We start from the raw sequence: 12745 nt of genomic DNA, 5'->3' as shown, positions 1-12745 counted from the left end.
TTGTCTAGATCTTGCTGCATGCAGGCATGGTCTGCTTCATTTGCTAAGGGGTTGTGAATGAAATTGAATATTGCACAATTTATCAGTGAACATCCCTGTTCTGACCTTATGATGGAAGGAAGGTTATTGATGAAGCAGCTAAAGATGGTTGGGTCTAGGACACTGTCCCAAGGAACCCCTGCAGTGATGTCCTAGGGCTGGGATGGTGGAGTTCTGACAACAGGAACTATTTTCCTTTCATAAAATCACACTGACATTTCCTTTTCCAACTGATCTGCTATGAATTATTTTACAATGCATTTCAGTATTTTCGCAACTGTAGACTACCCGATTCAGGTTCCCTGATTTCTCTCACCTTCCTTTCCTGAATGGATACTACATTTACTTTTTTCCAATCCACTGGAAGCTCTCCAAAATCTCACGAATTTTGGAAGATCACAAGTGCATCCACATTCTTTGTAGCTACTTTGGAACCATATGATGCAGGTGATCATTTTGAGGATATTTGTCATCTCTTAACCCCATTACTTTACCTGTTGTTTTTTTTTCCTCTAGCGATATTACTTGTTCTCAGTTCATCATTCCTTTCTTTCCCTTGGTCACTTCCTATTTTTTGATATGCTCTTTGTGTCTTCCATTGTGATGATTGATACAAAATACTTGTTTAACATCCCTGACATTTTACTATTCTCTGTTATTAGTTCCCCTGTTTTAGCTGCTAGGGAATCAATGTTCACTTTTGCTACTCCCTTCCCTTTATGTACTTGTACTACACTTAACATCTGTTGATATATATTTCTTGTTATATTACACTAAGCTCTATTTTCTTCTTCTTTACCAAAGCTCTAACATTCATCTGCTGGTTTCTAAAATTTTCCTAATCTTCCATCTTATTTTCTTTTGAATTTTCTTTCCATCCAATACCATTCTTAATTTCCTTAGTTAGCCAGGGATGGATCACTTTTCCATAGAATGTTTATTTGTCAATATTCATTGAGAATTATGAATGATTTCTTCAAATATTTACTACTACTTATCTACCATCGAAACACTTAATCTGATTTGTACATTTGCTTTAGCCATGTCAACTTCCTCCTGATATAAATGCCTTTACTTTCTAATAAGATTCTACTTTTGGACATAAGTTTGTCACTCTCAAACTGAATGTGAAATTCAATGATATGGTCACAACTTCCAAGAGAATCCTTTAGAATGAGAGCACGTTACACTTGACCAGATCTAAAATAGCCTAAACTTGTTAGTGCCACAACGTAATTTTCTATTTAAACTATTTGTAGAGTTACTGGACATTGAAGGTAAGGGTGTGGGCACATCTATTAACACGTCTCTTACTGACTCATCCTCAGGATAAGGTAGGTTTTCAAGGAGTATATTAAGGAAGATGAAAAGGTTGTGAGATAGAAAATGTGAGAGAGAGGATTCCAGAGTTCAAAGCACAGGCACACAGTCACCAGGGATCAGCAAGAGGCTACAATTGGAGTAACACACACAGAGTTACAGGACTGAAAGATGTTACAGAGATAGGGAGGGGGTGAGATCACGGAGCGGTTTGGATACAAGGAAGAGATTTTTAAAACTAAAGCACTGAGGTACCAAGAGCCAGAGCCAATCGGTGAATACAGGAGATAATGGGCAACCCGGACACACTATAAACTGGAACATGGCAATGAGCCTTGATCTGTTTGTGTCTTCACTAGGCATTGGTTGGGAATGACCCCTTGGCATGTTTGTTAAAGCAATTGCACGGTGTTCCAGGAACTGGTCTGGCAATGTGCTATGCAAAGTACTGCAGCTGAAATAGCAGCAATGGAATATGAAGGAAAATGGTCAATGAAATTAAAGGCTCCCTCTCATGATGCTGAGTTACATTTTAGCTGTACAAATGAATGGTCTGAAGGATCTGTTTATACCTAAAAGGTTGCCAGCATAAACCGCGGAGTAAAAGTGATCTTAAAATGCTATGTTGACAAAACAGCAGCAAAGGCAATGAGCCTCGCTGATAAAAACTACTTCTTGTATGTGGTCTAAGATTGCAGTCTCTTTATTGGAAGATTGCTTGTCAAACTTCAGCCTTCTGAGACCATCATGAATGAAGCTAAACTTTGATTTGTGCTGTAAAATGCTGCAGTAACTCATTCAAACTTATTTGTTCTCTCCAAGCGAGAATACCAAGCATTCAGCTGGATCTATTTTCAGGTGAATTGATTAAGATCTGCTTAGCGCATAAAATACATTTGTTATTAAACTAAAGTTAACAAAAAAAGGTAGCGTGCAAATCCATTGGATGCATTTCCAACAACACCGCTAAAAGTATTATTAATTCATTTTAAAATCTTCAACTAAAATCCAATAATAATAATTTATCTGGTCATGCTCATTGTTTCCATGATGTACTGTTAATATAAAGGCTCTCTATCTCTCTGCTATGTTTGGTGTTGTTTAGGGGAACCTTCCTCCTGATTATAGAATCAGTTTAATTGACATCGGGCTTGTGATTGAGAATCTGATGGGAGGAGCTTATCGCTGCAATTACACACGCAAAAGGTTTCGAACTCTATACCACAATCTGTTTGGTCCAAAACGGGTGAGTAGTGTGGCAGAAATAACAGTATTCTGAACCCTCACACAGGAACAGAAGTCTGTGTCAGTTTGAATCCCATTTTCATTAATTCATTCATGGGATGTGGGTGTTACTGACGTTTACGGCCCATTCCCTGTTCCCTATGGGATGGCAGTACTGGAACACAGTAGTTCTGGGTGACAATACTACTCCCACGGTTGGCTGGGGATTTGGTGATGGAGGAACTGCCAATACATACCCAAACCAGTGTTGTGGGTGACTTAGAAGGGAATGTGTACGCATTCCCTTGCCTCTAATGCCCTTGACATTCCAGTTGGTAGGGGGTAATGCATTTGTAGGGTGTGGTTGAAGAAGCCTTGGCAAATTGTTGCCTGGTACACGATATAGGCACAGTGCACAAGGGTTTAATGTGTAGGTTAGTGGATAGACTGTCAATCAAGTGGAGTGCTTTTCCCTGGATGGTGTCTGGTATATTTGGATCTTTAGATTCTGCATAGATTGTGTTTGGCACCTTCTGGCCATTTTTTCACTGCCACTGACATTCTCTCATGGAGGGGATCAGTACTTGGAACAAGGGGAGGCCATTCAGCCCCTCAAACCATCCTACCATTCAGTGAGATCTTGCCTGATCTGTACCTTAACTCAATTAACCTGCTTAAGTTACATTACACTTGATACCCATGGCCTAAAATAAACTCTCAGTCCCAGGTTAGACATCAGTTGAAGGCCACCCTCAGCAGTTTTGTGTGGCACACGGTCCAGATGTTTCACTTCCCTCTGTCTGAAGAAGCTCTCCCCACAGAACCCCTCAACAGCTAGTCCAGGCGCTAAGTTATGGCCCCTTGGTTTGGACTCACACTTGGTCTGAGAAGGACTGTCCTCAATAAGCCCTATTAAAACCTGAATTAGATCAGCTCTCAATCTAGTACTCTGGAAGATACAAACCAGTCTAGGTAGCCTGTCCTCAATACAACCCTTTTCATTCTGATAGATGTGTGCTGTACCTCCTCCGAGCATTTATCCATCCTGCTGAGTATACAGAACTGAATGATTTAGACTAAGGAGGGTCAGATCAGGGTTCTTTACAGCCCTTTGTGTCCTGGCCAACTACCCATTTATCATCTTAATTCTTTTTCTACACCACCCCATTAGCAAGTAGTGATTTCCGTACATGGACCCCTAAATCTCCCTGTTATCTAGAAAAGGTGGCAGAAGCAGAATTTGGAAGGTACAGAATATGGTGTTTGAAATAATTGATTCAAGCAAAAAGGCTCATAAATAAATGTTACAATTAAAACCGATCTAGGACTATCTGCTCAACAATAAAGTATTGACTCCAGGTAAAAGAGGGGAAGGAGCTTCCAACCACACCAACCATTACCATTGCTACTGTTACTCCCACTGATTGGCCCCCACTCATCCTGACTGTCCCCATCCCTTACAGTTGTCTGTGCTCCTTTCAGTTATCCCAATCCCTTCTGATAGGTCTCATCCTTCCCAATTATCCCCATCACTTCCAATTCTCTCCACTCCTTCTGATTATTCCTCCTCCTTCTAATTGTCCATTTAATTTTGTCCACACCTCCTTCTGATTGTCCGTACCTTCCTCCAGTTTTGCCCCTCCTTCCAATTTTACCTCTCCTTTCTGATTGTCCGCTTCCTTCCTGTTGTCCCCATCCTTTCTGATCATTCCCCCTTCCAATTTTCCATGGCTCCTTTCAATTGTGCCTCCTCATTCTAATTGTGCCCCCTCCTTCCACCTACCCACTTCCCTTCTGATCATCCTTCCTTTTTGCAACTGTCCAGAACTCCATCTCTTCTGATTGAACACCTCCTGATTCTCCAGGTCTCCTTTTGATTGTCCTTCCCTTCATCTAATTACTCCTCTCTTTCCCATTGTCCACTCCCTCCCTTTCAATTCAGTGTCTTTCTTCTGATTATCCCTTCCCTAATGAGTGTCCTCTCCAAACACACCCTCTCTCCTCCCTTCCAATTGTACAACTATCTCTTCCTCACAATCCTCTATGCGTGGCCCAAGTGAACTCAGGAGTTCAAATTTGAAGTGAAATTGGCAGTAAATCCACCACCTTCATTTATATTCCTTGGTCCAATGCAGTGTAGGCAGAAGCAATCTTAACTACTACCTCCACTGAAATTGCATTTGTCTGAAGGGATATTCTGGCCACAGCCCCAATGTGCCTCCAGACTTTAAGCTCACTTGAATTCTTGAAGAATTGAAATATATTTATTAAACTCTGAACCACATAAAGCAGAATTTATGGTACAATAATGGAACAGGAAACAACTTCAATGTGGAAGGTATCCCAAGCTGCTTTGCAGCAGTGTTATCAAAAACAATGAGACAATAAAGAATATGTTAGAAGCAACCAAAAGTTTGGTTAAAGAGGTCGGTTTTACAAAATGTCTTAAAGGAAGAGAGAGGTTAGGGAGGAAATTCCGGAGGTTAGGGCATTAGTGACAAGAGACATTACCACCAGGGTTAGACCAATGGAAATCAGTAATGGGCAAAAGGCTAGAATTCAGGAATTTCGGAGGTTTTGATTTAGTATAGGGTTGGAGGTGATTACTGAAGGAGAACAGGGAAAACAAAAGGGATTTGAAATACAGGATGATAATTTTATCACCAGGGCATGGCTGGACTGGGAGCCAATGAATGTCTGGTTCTCTAGAACCTGATTTTTTTTTCTGTTGAAGTTGACAGGAGAAAATCTTGTCTCCATTGGATCTCCACAGGGAATGAGTTAATTTAGGCTGATCCTATTCAATAGTATCAACCCACAAATCAAGGAGGTAATAGCAGGACATTTGGAAAATCATATGCCATTCAAGTAGAATCAATATGGTCTTATGAAAGGGAAATAAAGTTTAGCAAATTTGCTTATGTTTTTTAAGGATATAACGAACAGGAAGGTTAAAGGAGAACCATTAGATGGAGTTTATTTGGATTTGAAGCAGAGATTTGAAAGGTGCCACGTAAGAGGTTAAATATGTCAAGTGACTTGGCAAGACATTGGTCATTGAACTATTGTGAGTTTATCCAATTTAGAAGGAAGAATGAAAAAGCAAATTATTGTTTAAAGTGAGTGAGACTGCAAATGTTGCAGTATAAAGTGATCTGGGGGCCCTGGTACATAAGACACAAAATATGTCTTGTGAGTTGGCAAGAAGTTCTGAGCAACCACTTATGGCTGACTCCTTTCACAATGCCATTACTATGATATTCCTCAAATGTGCTCATGTAATGTAAACCTTCTATTAGTGGGAAGACCCAACAGCAGTAACAGCTGCACATGTGGAAGGGGCTGTGATTGGTATTTGCAACACCTTGTGATATGTTGCTGTAAGTCCAAGCCAATGCCAGGAAGTAATTACTGGCCCTCCCTCAACAAAGTAAGCATGCAGTATCAGTAATCACTCAGAGGGTGGCTCTGCAGAGTAAATCTGGCTCAGAGAGTAATTCTTACAAATCAGAACCAAGGAGGCAACATTTGTCTACCAATCCAAGCTGTTAACTCCCTTCCTCTTTAGCACGTTATTGGATCATAACCCCTGGATACCTAGTCAACAACCCTCCCCCATCTTAATATTCACCTCACTGTTCTGACGGGCAATGTATTGAACAGGTACACACTTCCTTCCTTCTTGGCCCTTCCTCTCATCCTCCTCTCATCCTCCTCTCTCTCCCTCACCTCCTGCTTCACCCCTTCTTCCCCTTTCCCCTCTTTCTGTCTCGCTCACTCTCCTCCTTCTCCTTTACTCTCATCCTTCCCTCTATGCTCCCAAGGGTAGGGGAGTCTACAACTAGAGGGCACGCGTTTAAGGTGAGAGGGGAAATATTTAAAGGAGATCTGAGGGGCAAGTTTTTCACACAGAGGGTGGTAGGTTTATGGAATGATCTGCCAGAGGAGGTAGTAGAGGCAGGTAAAATTGCAGCATACAGAAAGCATTTGGACAGGTACATGGATAGGAAAGGATTGGAGGGACATGGGCCAAATGCAAGAAACTGGGTTTAGTGTAGATAAGATAAGATATCTTTATCAGTCACATGTACATCGAAACACACAGTGAAATACATCTTTTGGCGTAGCGTTCTGGTGGGCAGCCCGCAAGTGTCGCCATGCTTCCGGCACCAACGTAGCATGCCCACAACCTCCTAACCCGTTACGTCTTTGGAATGTGGGAGGAAACCGGAGCACCCGGAGGAAACCCACTCAGACACGGGGAGAACATACAAACTCCTTACAGGCAGCGGCCGGATTTGAACCCAGGTCACTGGCACTGTAAAGTGTTACACTAACCGCTACACCACTGTGCAGGTCAGCATGGACGAGTCAGGCCGAAGAGCCTGTTTCTGTGCTGTACAATTCTATGATTCTACATCTCTCCCCATGCTCTCTCTCTCCTCTCCTCCATTATGCACTCCTCCCTTTCCTTCCCCACTTTCCTTTTTCCTCTCCCTCCCATTTCTCTTCCCAGCCTCTTTCTCTCTTCCATTCCCTTCCATTCCTCCTTCCCTACTTCTCCACCCTCTCCCCTTTACCCTGATTCCCTCCTCCCAACCTACTACCCTCCTGTTAATTAACATGAAGAATGCACTGGCCTTTTGATGTCCAAAAGGGTGCAGTGTGCAATCAGGTGAGAGGCAGGAGTAACAAGACTGTAACATAGCCAAGGGAAACTTAATCCCCTATTTAAAATGACCACAACATTCAAGAAGTTACCAGAGGTTTTTATTTTGGTGAACGTTGTCCAAAGGTTAGGTTACAGATCTCCATACCTCTTAAATTTTATGTTACTACCATGCCCGAGGTGATGATGTGAGTGTCATGCCCTGTGAGTCCGCAGTCTGCAAGCTGTGTTTGTTTGTGACCATCGCATGTCCACATCCTGTGCAGAGTCTTCTCCAAGCCGACGACAAGCTTCTTTTCATTACTCTCCACTAGCTCTGAATTGCTTTTTCACTTGCTCTGCATCCAAGAATCTAAAACTTGCACAGGACCTTGAATGGGTAGGAGCATTACAGTGTCCCGAGAACAAGTAACCACCAGAAAGTTTGACATGATTCCGTCCTTAGCTTTTCCCTTCCCACATCAGCAAAGTGTAATATTGTGGAAATCCACAACAAAGAAAGACAATGCTGGAAACACTCAGCAGGTCAGGCAGCATCTGTGGAGAAAGAAATTGAGTTGATGTTTCAGGTCAATGACCTTTCATCAATCAAATGTTAACTCTGTTTCTTCCTTCTAACCTGTTGAGTATTCCTAGCACTTTCTGCTCTTAGCTGTGTTTTATATAATCATCAGCAGTTGCTGGTGACCAACTAAGCTCCTGACTCCTGCACTGAAATCACTTTACGCAAAGTGCAAGCATTGCAGTGGGTGAAAATATATTTGTACCAATTCCCTAATGTGATTTGAAAAAGGTTTCCTAATAATAACACTGGTACCCAGCTTAGTGCTACCCTGCAGAATATGGATTCCTTATATTGTTCTTGGCCTGAGGGAAAATAGTTTTACTAAAAGATACAAAGCGAAAAAAACATCAAAATCAAATCATCAAAGCATACCATCTCACTGGTTTCCCAGATTGCCAAATGCATTAAGACCGTTTGCCGAATGCATCTGTGTTGCTCAAATTTGCTCAGCCAATGAAAGTACATTAACTCATTGGCACCTGACCAATGGGAGCACTGAATGCAATGACCCCGTTTTGGAGCTGATTCAATTAGCACTCTCATTCCTGTGTGCTAAGTGAAGTATTAGTGTACCTCAATCTACTACATTTTAAATTCAGTACATGGAACAGAGGTTTCATCAAAAATATTCATGGCACTTTGGGTCGTCTCTATATCAGGCCTTGTGTATATATTATATGGAAGCTACAGCACAGAAACTGGTCACTCAGCCTAAGTCTCTCGTGCTGGTGTTTGTGCTCCACACAAGCCCCGTCCCACCCCACTCGCAATTCCTTCTGTTCCTCTCACCATCCATCCAGTTCCCCTTTAGCATTCACCTCAACTAGTCTCCATGAGACCAACTTCCACATTTTTGCTGCTCTCTGGTAAATTCCCCATTGAATTACCATTTTGTGTTTATGTCTCCTAGTTTTGGTCTTGCCCACATCCAGAAACCCTACGTCTGTCCTCTCGGACTGCTTCATAATTTGAAAGACCCCTGACGGGTCTCTTCGGAAGAAAAGAGACTCAGATATGTGTCCCTTCAAATGACTGTAACCTCTGGCATCATCCTTGTTAATCTTTTTTGCTCCATCTCCTTCCCTCAGGTCCTGGAGACCTGAACTGTTCCAAGTGTAGTCTAACCTAAGTTTTCTCTATGTTTAACATAACCTCAGGCTTTTCATTTCTATTCCACTGGAAATGAATCCTCATGTTTTTGTTTATGTATAAATGCACTGATAGTGTCAAAGCATTTGTGTAATTACAGTGCTTCAAAATTGAACTCTTATCCTTGAAAGGATTAGTAACACAGGAACGCAAGAAATTAAGAGCAGGATTAAACCACCAGGCCCCTCAAGCCTGCCCCACCATTCAATATCATGGCTGATCTACCCCAGGTCTCAACTCCTCTGTGCCAGATCTCCATAGCTCTCAATCTCCTGATCTTTCCATTTTATATATTTCCAATGATCTAGCCTCCACAACTTTCTGGGGCAAAGAATTCCAGATATTCACCATCCTTTGCGAGAAGAAATTTCCTCATACCTCAGTTTTAAGAGACCATCCCTTTATCTTGAAACTATGTCCCCTCGTTTGAGTCTCAAACATTTGGAATATGAAGCTCAACCTTGGTTATACTATATAGTAGCTATTATGCCTTGAAAGTTCATTTCATTCAATGGGTTTGAATTTCTGGAGCAAACTACAACATGCAGCCAATACTACTTTGTGCATTTAGCACAAGTAACCAAGGACCATTTTCTACCCCGATGAAATCATGAGCAATTTCCATAGTAAGATTGTCCAATGCTACTGTGAGTTGGTAAGAGCAAGAGTCTTACAATGAGCCATATTATTGCCTTTTACCCTAATTTATAATGGGTTTCCACGATTAATTATGTATTTGCATTGCCCTTGCCAGGGAGCCCTAAGGTTAGAAGCTATTCTTGGCACAGGACCCTCTGATGCGCTTCTTGTCTGCTTTGTTTACAATTAAACCTGATTCTGATCCAATATTATAGCAGTCAAGAAAAACAAAGAAGCAAGTCACACAAAACAGTGTAAAATTACACACTTAAGAATCAGAGGCAAGATGAGGAATCATCTTCTTTATTGAAACAAATGATTTGTTGTGATCTAGAGTGGCAGATGGAAGCGGGTACAAGAGTAAAATTCAAAAGGGACAGAAAAATACTTGAAAAGGAAAAATGAACAAAGAGCAGGGGTATGTGGCACAAATTGGAAGGCTCTTTCAAAACAGCTGGCGTAAGCATGATGTGCCAGATTGCCTCTTCTGCTGTATCACACAGTGCAGCCTTAACTATAGCTCATTCTTATCAAGCTGATTTAAGTACCAGTTTACCATCATTAACTATTGGGTTGTGAATACTTTAAGGTATAGTTCTTAGGCATTCTACAAAAAGACAAATGCTCAGTGCTTATCTTAAACCTTCATGTTTCTTATTGATTTCTTGCAGCCCAAGGCTCTGAAGCTGCTGGGAATGGAGGTACATTAACACCATCGATTTCTATTCCTTTATTCAAGGAGCTCAGCCTAGTTTATACAACAGGGGTTTTGATATTCAACAGCAAACCTAGAACTGCTGTAACACTCCAATGTCAAATTGGCCACCTAGTCTGAGACGGCTATCCCGACCAGAAGTGTAAATGCAAAATATTGTGGATGCTGGAAATCTGCAGCAAAAACAGCAAGTGTAAGAAGCACTCTGCTAGTCTGGCAGCTTCTGTGAAAAGAGAACAGAGTTTACTGTATGGGTTGTAGTCAGCATATCCAAAGCAAAGTGCTGGTGTGCAGGTACTCCCAGGTAGATCCTGCATTCAGATGGACCTGCTGTAAATCCAGGATAAGGTGAATGACAAATGCCATCACACCTGTCAGAACACCTGTCAGAATACAGTGGCAGAGCCAGGAAGTGTGAGGAATCTGCCGACATATTGCTGAGGAATCTTCCACCTGGATTCAACTCCCCATTCATTCCCAACCTAGAGATCAGGAGAAAGGAGCAAAGTTACAGCACCAACTTTTTGCTTATTTTGTTTTAAAGTTTTTAATTATTCTTTTAATTATTTTTTAAATTAACTTGTGCAGTTTTTTATCCTTCAGATTTTTTAAAATTGTTCACAGCAGTTTTTAAATGTTTCTGAATATCAGAGGCATTGAGAACATGAAACAGTACAGCACAGGAACAGGCCCTTCGGCCAACAATGTCTGTGCCAAACACGACGCCAAATTAAACTAAATCTCCTCTGCCTGCACATGATCCATATCCCTCAATTCCCTGCATATTCATGTATCGTATCTGCATTTAGAAATAATCCAAATTTTTTTCCAGTTTTGACAGGAGGTGAGGCTCCTGTCCCTTCCCCCCCCCCCCCCCCCCCAAGTACTGCTTCTTGTCAGAGGTTGTCAGGGCCTCAGGTGTGCCTTGTTGGAGCCTCTCAGGTGTGAGGAGGATTCCACTCATTCAGACCTCCAGATGCAGTCCAAGTGAGTGCAGGTGGGAAGTATGGATGGTGAGTCCAGGCAGTAGGGCCAAGTTGACTCATCCAATGTTTCAGGTCAATGACCTGTTATCATCACTGAGGACTTTCCAACCTGATCAGTTCTCTCTCCTCAGATGCTGCCTGACCTGCCAAGTATTTCCAGCATTCTTGGTTTTCATTTTACAGGAATAAATGTGTTATACATAACACTCTTAATGATACCATCAATATATCTAAGTTAATGCAGTTGAAGTATTAACCTGACAAATTTATTTCCACACAATAAGCATTAAATACTTAGAGATGATGACACCTTTTATTCTCTTTTTATTGAGTTATTGCGTTAAATGTTCAGACAGGATCCACCCTTTTGGATGACGTTACCTGAGACAGTTATAGGCCTACTTTCGATGTTTATTCATCTTCAAGTCCAGTTATGTCTGCAGGCCCATGCATCATGGCATATTAAAGCAAACTCAATTCCATTTGGATATAAAATTCTAAGATTCATTTAGTTTTTAATTTCTAATATTTATTATCCAACCACTGTTGTATAAACATAATTCACATTAGAGAATAGTGGAATATCCAGTGCGGGAAAGAATTTCATAACTCATAACTTGATTATTATTGTGTTATGATCTCTTTCTGTGACGGAGGGCAGGCTGGATATAGCATTGTTCCCTCTTGGGCAGCCTTTATGTATCTGAGACCTCCCTATCCTTTTCATTGTAGCTTTATATTCATTTACATCCAGTCAAGGCTGTGTTTCTGTATTGACTATTGATTTGATCATTTTATTTTCTGGTAGCTAGCTTTAAATGTTTTTTTTTTCCTTTGTTAGTTCATTCCTGTCTTGTCAATCGTTTCTCTTTATCATGTAGAAACAACATTGTGTAGAGAAATGCTTTTGTTGTTGGCTTTTAGTTCACTCTGTAATGCTGCTGTTTAATCGCTATCACCCCAGTGGTCAGGTTAAATCTTTAACTTGTCTTTAAACACGGGAGTTTAGTACTAAAATTGTGATCAAGTAGAATAAATGATAAAAAATAATTACATCCACTGGTGGCTGAATGTCTCATTAACCGTGTCTGAAACTGACCCAAAAGTAGTTTTTCTTTAAAGATAAAATTGTAGAATGTTCAGCAAACAGAATGTGCTTTTACAAATTTATATGAACACTTGCAGTGTCAAGTTTAGATGTGTGTATGTGTCAATAGTAGATTTTGCTTTGGAAGGGATAGATGATTTGTAAAAGTATGTTATAAAGTCTTTAAATTTTAATCTTTCCATCATATATGAATGTATATATTGCCAAAGCTAGATTAGGTTTGTAGGATGTAATGTTACATTACCTCAATGCATAGCTGCTTTGCTAGGAAGGGCCTACATTACAATATATTCTCCAGTATATTTGGTCTATATTACAGATTCTTTACCCA

At 40.9% G+C, this 12745-nt stretch overlaps 1 protein-coding gene across 8 annotated transcripts in view; it reads left to right on the top strand.

Moving 5' to 3' along the window:
- Window positions 1-12745, top strand: part of trpm3 (transient receptor potential cation channel, subfamily M, member 3) — a 255890-nt gene that overhangs the window by 205714 nt on the left and 37431 nt on the right. For 2 of the 8 annotated variants that reach the window (XM_052019201.1, XM_052019205.1), the window contains exons 13-15: window positions 2182-2217; window positions 2465-2605; window positions 10277-10306. In XM_052019201.1, the coding sequence (XP_051875161.1) occupies window positions 2182-2217; window positions 2465-2605; window positions 10277-10306 (207 nt within the window). The remainder of the gene's footprint in view (window positions 1-2181; window positions 2218-2464; window positions 2606-10276; window positions 10307-12745) is intronic. The other 6 variants (XM_052019203.1, XM_052019207.1, XM_052019202.1 and 3 more) reach the window with 3 other exon arrangements.

This window comes from Pristis pectinata, chromosome 7, assembly GCF_009764475.1.
Source record: "Pristis pectinata isolate sPriPec2 chromosome 7, sPriPec2.1.pri, whole genome shotgun sequence".
NCBI lineage: Eukaryota > Metazoa > Chordata > Chondrichthyes > Rhinopristiformes > Pristidae > Pristis > Pristis pectinata.
Note: the sequence above shows the minus strand (reverse complement) of the source record. Positions and strands in the feature narration are given on the sequence as shown.